We start from the raw sequence: 11637 nt of genomic DNA, 5'->3' as shown, positions 1-11637 counted from the left end.
ACTTTCCCACGTTTCCCTTCCTTAATATCGGCTTCTTCAGAACCCCCCTTTCACTGAGACTTTTTCACTGAGGCTTTAGTGAAGCATGTTTTGCACATTTCGTCAACAGTTGCTATAGGAAATGATGCAATTGGAAATGATCTGATTGGCTAACACACTGTCAGTGCACTAAACGCATACCATGATAGACAAACAGTACTTTTGCACATTTCTGATGATTCCTCTCTTAGACCATGTGTCAGGTCTTTCCTGGATTTCTTCCTATTTTTTAAGGACATGACTTTCCCATGCTGTGCATCTCCTGTAGATATTTTTGAGGTACATGTATATTTTTGCTTGTTATATTGTTGTTTGAAATAGCCCATGTTCAGTTATTTCCCTACTCTTTCCAAATCCAGTAGGTTATATTCCCATTTGAATCATTAAAAAAAAGTTAAAAAGTAAAAAGTAAAAAAAATAAATAAATAAATTAAAAAAAATTTTTTTTTTAATTTTTTTTTAAATTTTTTTTTAAATAAATTAAAATATATATATATATGTATATAGTAATTATTATATATAATTACCTTATTAATTACGGAAGCTGCTCCTTTTTGTACTGTCCAGGCCCTTTATTTCCGGTTCGTCTTTCCTTTTTCCGGCGGAGTGGCGCCTCTTTTTCACGGTTTGCTGCTCCTCCACAGTCCAGCTGTCATGACGCGTATCAGCGCCATCATCATAAGTTAGTCAGCCTGTCCTAAAAGAACCACACCGGAGAGTCCACTGGTATTTTGCTACGTAAACAGGTGAGAAAGTCGTGAACATTTATCTCAAAGCTCAACTACGTATTTGTCTTTTGTAGAGGCTGAGATGCAGTCATTCCAGTGTCAGTGAGTAAAACCTGTCAAAGACGAAGAAGTTATCCACGGGGTTAAAAGCTAGTTAGCTTTTCAAAATATAGCTTTAAAAATGCATTACGTGCTTACATACGTTACATTGTTCGTTAATTCGGTCGCAATAACTAGTTATTAGAAAAAGAGCAAGGTCACTGTGTTTCGGCGTTAGACACTCCTATAAATAACGCACAGCACAAGCTAACTTCCCCCTTTAGACCACCCTATAAAGGCACGCAGATATACACCATTGACTGTAGAAAACAGTCACCGATGTGCACATACAGACACCTACACTTTTATTTGATATTACAGGTTGTCGGCTGTTTGTAAAATATTCTGGAGAGTCGCAAAGATGATTAGGGCTACTGGTAAGTCAGATATATTTACTATAAATATTTAAACAAACATGTTTGCTATCTAAAACCATTTCGCATCAGTTAACCGCACCTCTCCGTTTTTCCCTCTCTTCGCAGGAATTATCAAGTTGACAGTGTTGGTTATTGCATTCCTACTGGCTGTCTTCCTGGCTTTTCAGCTATTCGAGATTAATACGGATTTTAAACTGGCTAATGTGATTTGTGAGTAACCTTTCCTGTAAAACTGGATTGAACAGCAGTGTAGGTGGGAGATAATCATCGGTAAAGGAAACAAGACAGTCATTTACTTTGTTTACTTTCTGTCTGCAGGGACATTTTAAGTCAGGCATGTCCTGCATCTTGGTTAATTTATTTCTTTATTTATTGCGTCATCACTTTATGGCTTTTAAATAATCTTTATTTATATACAGGAAAAAGACAAAAAATGTCAGTCACAGGTTTCAGTTCATGATATAATGGGTTGTAATGCAATATATATGTATTGTTTGCTACATATATTATTAATAAATTATTCATTTTAATCGATTAAAGTCAGTTGTGAGCCGCCAGCCAGTATTTTATCTCATAGGGCCTTCTCTTCTTTCCTGCCTCCAGGAGGGTTATCTGCCTGTCTGGCACAGTTTTAGAAGAAGATGAAACATTCATTTCTTTTGTGAACTTAGAGTTCATTATCATGTTTTGAAAGTGTAGAAATTTTTAAAGAATGCAGCTTTTTACCCTCTCGAGGTTACTTAAGGGTGTGCGTTGGAGTTTGCCCAACAAGTCTACATATGTTTTGTTGACTTGGAGAAGGGATTCGACCATGTTTCTTGGAGTATCCTGTGAGAGATGCTTTGGGAGCATGGGTTGTCTGGCCCATTGCTACGGGCCATTTGATCCGTATACAACCGCTGCAAGAGCTTGGTCCACTAAGCCAGCAAAAAGTAGGACTTGCTCCCGGTGGCTGCCAGGGCTGCCCTAAGTCACAGATTCTGTTCATGATTTTTATGGACAGAATTTCTAGGTGGAAAATCTGAGGCCATGGTCCTGAGCTGGAAAAGGGTGGAGTGCCCTTGTTTACAAGTGAGAGGAGAGCGGGAGATCAATAGACAGACTGGTGCTGTACCAGTCTGTTGCGGTGAAGAGAGAGCTGAGCGTATATGCGAAGCTCTCGATTTAATAGCCGATCTACGTCCTTACCTCACTTAAGTTCATGAGCTTTGGGTAGTAACCAAATGAACAAGCTTGTGATTTCAAGCCGCAGAAATGAGCTTTCTCCGACGGGTGGCTGGCCTCTCCCTTAGAGATGGGGTGACGAGTTTGGCCATCCAGGAGGAGCTCAGAGTAGAGCTGCTATTCCTCCACATTGAAAGTATCCTCTGCACTCCTATAACTGATGGTTGTAATTTTTTTTTTTATGCCTCTAGTTTATCTTGACATAAAGAAATGTTGCACACTTATTACTTATCTGTATTAATTGTTGCTACTTGGATAAACTTTTATAAAAATATAATAAAAATCTTATTTATATTCCTAATAATAAATATATTAGATATTATAAAGTCTACTTACATCTACATCTCCTTTTTTGCTTTTCAGCAAGATCTGTGCCAGCAGGTGTCCTTTGTAAGTGTTCTCAATTGTTTACTTTTTTCTTTTTATTCTCTATTACTCATGTGTTTTGATATGCCTCTGTCTTTTTTTATCTATCTCTGTAACAGACAGAACAAAAATGGTAATAAGGAGCTTGTCTCAGATTGTAATGTAGCTAAATCCTTTTGAAAACATCTAGATATTGAGTTTAACTGTGTGTTTTAAGCTTAGCTATTGCATTAGTGTGCAAATAGACCCCTTTAGATGAGTTCAAGCTGTACCATTCCTTGATCACCCGTATTTGTGCCTGTTTGTGAAAAGCCTTAAACAATGTAATTGGACTGCCTGTGACCTGATACTGTGCTGTTTGGGCAAATTTTGTGTTCTCAGCAACGAAGCCTGTCAGGTATAAATGTGGGCTGTCCAAGGCATGTTCAGCTGGACATTTTGCCTTCAAGATGGCAAGTGGTGCAGCCAGTGTGGTCGGGCCCAGAATCTGCCTGGAAGACAAAGTGTAAGTAGGATGTGAGACAGTGTGTTATAAGAAAGAAAGTGTTGTCTGATTATTCTGGGCTGTCTGATTATTCTGGGCTGTCTGATTATTCTGGGCTGTCTGGAAATCTACATTATAGTATGTTAAACATGTTATGAAGTGCCATCCTTCTATAAATCACCCATTTCCTTAAGTTTATATGCTTTTATATTTAAATGTATCCATATGTTCTCCCCCTTTCATATTATTGGTTGTAGAGTAATGAGCGGCGTGAAGAACAACGTGGGAAGAGGAATCAACATCGCCCTGGTTAATGGTGACATTATCCACTCGAGTACCCCACTTTTAATTCCAAGAGTTACAAACCTAATTCTGAAAAACTGTATTTTTGTTTGTTTGTTTTTCCATAGGGAGGACAGGGGAAGTTGTCAAAACAGAATATTTTGATATGTGGGCTGGAGGTGAGTATACTTGAGAACCTTTTTTTTTTTTTTTTTTTGTAGACATTTACAAATCCAGTTCATACAGTTTGTTAACCGTGTGTCACTTTGCATAGACGTGGCTCCCTTGATTAAATTCCTGAATGAAATTGAAGATGGGACCGTTGTGATGATGGCTTCATTTGATGATTCCGCAACAAAGTAAGAGCATTTCAGCTCACATGATCAATAAATATGTTTGCTGTTTCTAGTTGCGGGGATGGTCATGAAATAATATGTCTTCTTTGTTATATAGACTCAATGATGAAGCCAGGAAGTTAATTGCTGATCTTGGCAGCTCAGCTATTAATAATCTGGGCTTTCGAGATAACTGGATCTTTGTGGGAGGGAAAGGCATCAAGACCAAGAGTCCATTTGAGCAGGTAAGATGATGCACAAAATCCCATAGTTAACAAAAGCTGGAAACTAGATTATTAGTGACCTTATTACCATCTACACCATCTTAATGTGTGTTTTCTTCAAACATTCAGATCAAACCACAAGGCAAACCACAAAGAATGCTGATACACTTGCTCTTCTCCATAAAGGCTTTAAAGGCTTACACCCACTCCTTCACTAGCACACTTAAGCATACAGACACACAAAAACACATTCATTCAGGAGCTCCAACATCAGAACCCTTTTTCCCCTCACACTAGTGTCAGAAAGCACAACAAGAAGTAACAATTTTGTTTTATGCCTTAGTTTAGATTGTATGTAGGAATGGAAATCGAGATCCAGATATCTAAAATTGTCCGCTAATTTCCGTTTGTGAGTCAGAGAGGGAACATAGTGACGCAGTCTACAGCGTGGATATAAGTATTACTTTTATTTAAAAAGGGTGAGAGCACAATGGTGAAGTGCAAACTACATCCAGGACAAAAAAAACAACTGGATTATGCTGTGAGCACTTCAACTCTTTGTGCGCACCTGTACAGATAGCATACTAACGCTAAGCTAGCCACAAGAGTGATGTTTAAACTGAATGAATGCTGACCCAAGCCCTCATTAGGAAATGGATTTGTGTTTGTGTGAGCAGTTTATTTTAAAACATCTGTTTTTCTCTTTTGAATATTTAGAATTGCTCATTATTAAGACAAAAGTACTTCTTATCCTACTACTCAACTAATCAATGGAATAATCAGTAGAATTCCTGATTAATAAAAGATCAATTATTGTAGCCCTACTCTTTATACTCTTTAAATGTAAACTGCCAGCAAAGCTACAACACATTAGACAAAGAACAAAATGAGAAGGTACTTTCAGCAGCTCCTTTATTTGCTAGTGTATCACCACCAGTGTTGCGTAAGTTACTTTAAAAAAGTAATTAATTACTAATTACTTAGTCAATATTGTATTTAAAATACTCATCTAATTACTGTGTCAGAAAAGTAACTTAATTACTAAATAAGTAATTTAACTAAATACTTCTTACAATCCCTATAAACCTTGAGTGGGCAAACAATAGAGATTAAACTCTTTAAATAATAAATATATTTTTTTTAAAGACGGCGACTCAGTACGCAGCGGTCGCATCTCTTCCACAATGTAGCCTGCAATCATTTTTTTAAGCTCACCTTCAGACGCTTTCTGTGCTGCTGAAGTAAAATCAAGTTTTGCCTGCTGAGCAGGATTTGCCGCGGTGTTATCCATGGATGATGAACAATGACTCATCTATGCCAGGGGTCGGCAACCTGCGGCTCCGGAGCCACATGCGTCTCTTTAGTCCGTATAGTGCTGCTCCGCGTGGTTTGGGAAAATAAATTAGAAGTATTTAGCTGAAGTGTATTTTATTTATGTTAGTTCTTTTTTACCTTGTAGTTCTAAATTGGAAGATTATTGTGATCTTGAAATATAAAAATAAAATTATATTCTATTATTTTTTTCATCAATCAAAATAAGCGTCACACTCGCGGAAGCCGGTGTACCCGCCGAAACGCCATGCATTTATCGAGACTTTCAACCCCAGGTAGGCCAATTATGGATCCACATTATGTCAGCAGCTGTTCTCCACCGTGAACTATGTTAAAAACAAACACCGCTCACGCCTCACAGATGACAGCTTACAGTCCTGCGTAAAGATGAAAGTGACTTCGTACAGCCCCGATTTGCAGACGCTGTGCACAGAGGTTCGGGAACAGAAGTCCCATTGTAAACATACCACGGCAGACCCGCTGCTTTTTAGTATCTCTTTATTGACCACTTTTTACACACGGTTGCTGCAGGCATACAGCCAGCTGTAGCTTTTCAGCTCACAGCCCGATGCATACCAACAACAGCATAGATAGCACAGACGTTAAGGCCGCGAGGCGTGATTGCGGGTGCTGCTCAGGTGCGTCCGGCCCCCCCTGCAGTGGCGCTGCAGACCACGCCCCGCTGCACGCATTAACCAGGTAAAATACATATTTAGGCAGAATTTTGCAAATATCTATTTTTTCTTTTTTTAGCAGCATAGTGCTTTTTTTTTTTTTTTTTTTTTTTTTTTTTTTTTTTAAAAGTCAGGTCAAGGCTCCAAAAGCCCAAAGGCGATATAACAGTTTTTGTTTGCTACATGGATCTTTTTAGTTCAGCTTTCCTTTTGTTCTATTTCTTAAAGAGTTCAAAATGTGTTAATTACATAAATAAAATGTAATTTTCTCTGTAGCACTTCATGGATTTCATAAGCAACACACTTTAGTTGTTCAAACAAAGCATAAAGGTAAAAAAACAATAGTGTTATTCTCATTTTGATGTCAAAAAGTATTTGCAGCTCCCAGTGTTTTCTTTTGCGTGGAAACCAGGTCCAAATGGCTCTTTAGGTGTTAAAGGTTGCTGACCCCTGGGCTATGGTCTCGTGTCTGGCGCTTCCGTAGATTACTCGTGCTATTAACAGCAGCCGATAGTTGTTTCTCTCCAGGACATAGCTTACATATTACTGTAATATTCATGTCTGCTTGTTTCAGAAAAGTGAAGAGACGGGAATATGTCCATTTCATAAAACAGCCACAGGCTTCAGCCGAGTCCGACATCTTCTGCTTTAGAATACGACTATGCAGCAAACTGGCGCGAAATGACGTGCAGCTGCACTACAGCGATGTTAAACCGGCAGAGTTTACTTCTACGTTTAGAAGATAAATTATTGAAATTAAATAATGATATTTAGCGAGTTTAATTATTTAACACAAGTACATTGTAAGTAACTGTAATTAAAATACCTAAAAATGTAATTAGTTATTAGTAATTAGTTACTCTTTCAGTGGAAAAGTAATTTAATTACAGTAACGCGTTACTTAGTAACAACAAACCTTATCTGTCTATGACAAAGACACTTTTGGAAACAAACTCTGTTTATCCAGTCTTGGAACGGGAACTCGGGGCTTGTGACACATGGGGCTTAGATCGTGTCCCCTCTCAGCCTTGAACCAGGGATCATTCGCACATCAGATGAAAAATCCATACACCACAGAGCCATAGAGCAAAATATGAGGATGAAACAGCTTGACACTTTGTCTTAGTAGCCTAATAGAAATAATCTTGAGAAAATGATTCTGCTGAAATGTCAAAATCTCTTGGGAGATTACATCCTGCTTGTTTTCTTTGATCTTGGTGGACATTTGTGCGTGCGCACCGGATCTACAGGTCAACTTACATTGTTAAGTAGACCTGTAGAGTCGGGAACAGCTTTGTGAAACACGTGAACTGCAGACTAGAACTTATCTGCCTAAGGGTTCACTCAAGCCCACTGGAGGGCTCTGCAAAGTCTAAAACTCGTGTGGATGGTGGCACAAGAGTAGTTGCCCTATTTTATGTATACATCAACATTTAGTACAAGTAAGATGGTAAATCTTTAAATCCCCAGAGGTTCTTTTCCTGGTTCAGTTAACATAGTTCTGCAGCATGTTTTGTTCAGAATCTTCATTTAAAATCACTTATGGTATGCTCCGTGAAGTTGAGTTTCCACTTGAGGAATCTGTTGTATACAACCTTCTGAAATGTTCCTTGCTGACACAACCAAATGAAACCCTGCTGTAACGTTACAGCAGTGCAAACTGTGTGAGTCACACTAATATGTTTTTATGCTCGGTCGTAATTTGCAGCTAAGTTAATTTTACTTGTGGAATCACTGCTAAAAGAACATCAGTAGGCTTTTTATTACTAAGAATGCCTAGTGCACACAATCAGTCATTCAGGGATTCATATTTTGTAGTCAGATATTCACTCTACAGCCTGTTTGTCATCTTTAACCACAAACCAGTTTTGTTGGTTGCTGGTCCTTGTCTGTTCTTATCATAACATTTTACTATTTTTATGTCATTAGCTGTTAACAAGAGAGACTTTTATGACTTTAACCTTTAACATGTGTCTTATTTTTGTTTTCTCAGCATATAAAGAACAGCGCAGAAACAAACAAATTTGAAGGCTGGCCTGAAGTGTTGGAGATGGAAGGCTGCATACCGCAGAGGCAGGACTGACCTTTAAGGTGCTGCCCACCTTTGCGTTCACTCTTGTCTACCCATGTGTTCTCACCTGTGCTGATGTTCCTATCTTGATGAGACTTTACAGTTGTTGCACTTTTTGTGCTCAGAAAGGCCATTGTACACCTCTTACCCAGAAGCCTTTTATCTGTCCACCACAGCAACAATCTCACTAAAGAAGACATTAGCAGGAAGAAGGAGCTGCTGTGATGATGCTTCAATCAGAGCAGGAAGCAATGTGGGAAAGGAAACTTGGTCCCTATTGCACTTCTCCTTCTGTTTGGATGCTATTAAATAGATGCTAAAGCTGGTTTACGAGTAGACTGCACTGATCAAAAGGCTTTAATGATTTGCTCTCAATCACACTTTCTATCTTTAGATTCTCTTGGGACTTGGTTGTGATAGTGTTGCATAATGGCAATGGTGACCAAAAAGGACGTAGTAGATCAGATTTTTGGGGGAGGGGCGGCTAATTTTTTGATAACCTGTACCCTGCCTTAAATAACCATTTTTAGATCTGCTTGTTTGTTTGTTCCATGTTTGTTGTTAAAAATGTGAATTATTATTATTATTTTTTTAATTAGATTTGAAGATTTTATAACCAAATGTACCAAATTCACTGTGATGTTTTGTATATATTTGTTTAGAGACAGAAGCAGTTTTGAAAGGGATTAATTTAATGAGTATTTGAATACTAATATAATTTCTTAAAATAAATGATCTTGTTGACAATGTTTGTGGTTGATTAAGTGTTTTGTAGCCTCTTGAAGTGCAGACGTAGCTTTTTCAGTGTGTCCACAGCAGTTGCACTGCTATGTGGTTTTTCTTGTTCCCTTGAAACAGACCTTGTTATTTAAACATTAGGTGTAGATGGATTGGATTTCTGTTTGCTCACCATATCACTTTCAAACAAGATAATAGAGCGTTTGCTGTTTCACACTGGCTAGGTGTGACATTCTGTCTTCTCTTCAGCTTAGCTTCTATTTGGGGTAAGGTTTAAAAATCGTTGGTGGCTTTAGTATAACACTGAACTAGTTCATGAATATTTCCACTTGTTTTTGAATAAAAAGGGGAACTTTTTAGAGTAGCTACCAAAAAAAGGAGTCATTTTGCACTATTGTTGTACAGCTATGTTAGAGGTGCTGTAGAAGAATACAGTCACTGAGTTGTTGAACGTTTTTTCCAAACTCTTTAAGGCTGTAAAAAAAACAAAAACAAAAAAAACACAACAACAAAATAAGCCTTTTTTAACATAAGGAAACACCGGCTCTCAGAACGAATCCTTAGCCCATGCGATCATAGTTTTTACAACGTATTCACGCACTACATTTCTATTTGCGTTCACCTTTTAAACAACTTCAGATCACACTGTGCGGTTTCCTTTCCTCCCACATACAAGATCGTTTCGAAAACGTTTGCGCAACACTGTTTAAAAGTTGCACATTTTTCTTTCTTTTTTCTGTTGAAGTAACAAAATAAAGAACTGATCAACTTCACTTTTCACTTGACATAACTTATCTCCAAGTGCAAAACAACTTCTAACTCTTAAGTCTCTAATGCTGTCATAAGATTGTATTTTATTTTATTTTTTTAAACCTTTTGTTTTGAAAGCAGTCAGTGAAGGGACTTTACACTCACTGGCCACTCCTAACAGTCCATGTTGACATTATGGCATCACACAGGTACTGCAGTTTGACATGATTTGAGCTTTATGGCACATTAACACAAGCTAGGTTCATCAGTTAAGCTGCTGTGTTTCTACAATGTTTAGTTACGATCGAAAGCGGGCCAAAAAGAAAAATATCCCCCACAAGCCTTAACCGTTGATACAAGGCAGGATGGATCCATGTTTTCACATTGCTTACACCATATTCTGACCCTACCATCAGAATGTGCCAACAGCAATCGAGACTCATCAGACCAGGCAACGTTCTTCCAGTCTTCTATTGTCCAAATTTCATTGCAAATTTTAGCCTCGGTTACCCGTTCTTAGCTGTGTGGTCTTCGTGCTGCTGTAGCCCACCTGCTGCAAAGGTTTATCAGCTCAAAGATGTTTGGTCATTCTGCTCTGATGTCTGGTATCAACAAGGTGTTTCTGCTGCTCTCTGGATGTTTTTCCTTTTGCACACTATTCCCTGTGCACCCGAAATGAGATGGCTATGTGGGAAAATCCCTGTAGATGAGCAGTTTCAATGATACTCAGACCAGCCTGTCTGGCACCAACAGTCAAAGTCAATTAAATCACGTTTCTTCCCCATTCTGATGCTCAGTTTGGACTTCAGCAGGCCATTTTAACCATGTCTAGATGCTTAAATACATTGAGTTGCTGTCATATGATTGGCTGATGAGATATTTGTGCTAATAAGTAGCTGAACTAAATAAAGTGGTCAGTGAGTATATAAACAAATTATCTATAAACTTTTAACTGTTTTGATTGGCAAGATTTAGCTGCATTGAGATTTATTTTGCTCACGGGACATTCCTTGTCATTGTGTTGAGTTAAAGTATAGCGGTGTAATTACTAGATCATTGTGTTTAGAGTCATATTTACAGTAAATCAGCACACCTGTACCATATTGCCCTTTCAGTCTTTAAAAATGTAACAACTGGTTAAAGAAACACTCTTTGTAGTGACCTGTAGGGAGCGCTATTGCCTTATTTTTTTTCAGGCGGCAGGCCATATGTTTTGTAGTGACTTCCATCTTTGCATGTTGTTTTGCTTCAGCTGTACGGTAGGGTACGGTAAGTGTCCGTCAGTGGCTTTGCTCCTTCCAATGAAAGATCCGAGGCCTTTCTCGTACAATCACGTCTGTGTAGCAGATTCCATCAGCACTGCTGTAAATATCCCATTAATGATGAAGTTTGGCCTACTTTCAACTAAATATGCAATTTCTTCCTCTTGAATAATTAACCTAATACATGAAAAAGTGATAGAAAATGCTGTACCTGCTTGCATGTCTATTGAGGGTGTGAAAATTGAGTTGCCTAACCTCTCCTGGGGCTTTCTCTTCGTGTCAGCGTCACATTATAGTGGAAAATCTTTCGGTCTCCCTCCTCAAAGCATATTTACTATCTGCATGCTCTGCACCATGGCAGCAAGCCAACAGTTCTTTAATTAGTCACTTTTTTTGTTTTACACCTTCTGCCACTGAAGTGACCTCCTCATCTCCTCTCAACATAAAAGCTCTCCCAGTAGTGGAAGAATCACAGTGGGGTATTTTCTTTGATGTCATCTGCGCAGCACACATACATCCCACATCCCCGTTGTAATTTATATGCACGTGTGTTTTTTAAAGGGCAACATTTGTTTACCAACTGTTCCATATGTAGTAATTTGTGCGTGACATTGTTGCCTGCTATGTTAGGACGTAGTATGTTACCGTTTTT

General features: G+C 38.4%; 1 protein-coding gene across 2 annotated transcripts; it reads left to right on the top strand.

Annotated features, from left to right (window-relative positions):
• The first annotated feature begins 651 nt into the window (after positions 1-651).
• On the top strand, positions 652-8984 carry fam3c (FAM3 metabolism regulating signaling molecule C). Of its 2 annotated transcripts, XM_085436706.1 has the most exons (11): positions 652-785; positions 1188-1243; positions 1349-1453; positions 2831-2857; positions 3215-3338; positions 3575-3633; positions 3728-3778; positions 3874-3958; positions 4053-4179; positions 8158-8255; positions 8412-8984. In XM_085436706.1, the coding sequence occupies exons 2-10, from the start codon at positions 1228-1230 to the stop codon at positions 8245-8247; spliced, it is 684 nt and encodes a 227-aa protein (XP_085292832.1). In that variant the 5' UTR covers positions 652-785; positions 1188-1227; the 3' UTR covers positions 8248-8255; positions 8412-8984. The 2 variants fall into 2 exon arrangements, with proteins under 2 accessions (XP_085292832.1, XP_085292831.1); XM_085436705.1 differs by having other exon boundaries at positions 8158-8984.
• The last annotated feature ends 2653 nt before the right edge of the window (positions 8985-11637 follow it).

Source organism: Copadichromis virginalis, linkage group LG17 (assembly GCF_057382275.1).
Source record: "Copadichromis virginalis isolate Kocher_CV1m ecotype Utaka linkage group LG17, C_Virginalis_male_GT1.1, whole genome shotgun sequence".
Lineage (NCBI taxonomy): Eukaryota > Metazoa > Chordata > Actinopteri > Cichliformes > Cichlidae > Copadichromis > Copadichromis virginalis.
The sequence above is the reverse complement of the archived record's forward strand: the minus strand, read 5'-3'. Positions and strand labels throughout refer to the sequence as shown.

What these genes read in the sequence shown, in the direction of transcription:
- fam3c (XM_085436706.1), top strand. An exon ending in TTTTGATATGTGGGCTGGAG is followed by an intron (nt 3,779 to 3,873) that starts GTGAGTATACTT and finishes CACTTTGCATAG; the next exon opens with ACGTGGCTCCCTTGATTAAA. An exon ending in TTTGATGATTCCGCAACAAA is followed by an intron (nt 3,959 to 4,052) that starts GTAAGAGCATTT and finishes TTTGTTATATAG; the next exon opens with ACTCAATGATGAAGCCAGGA.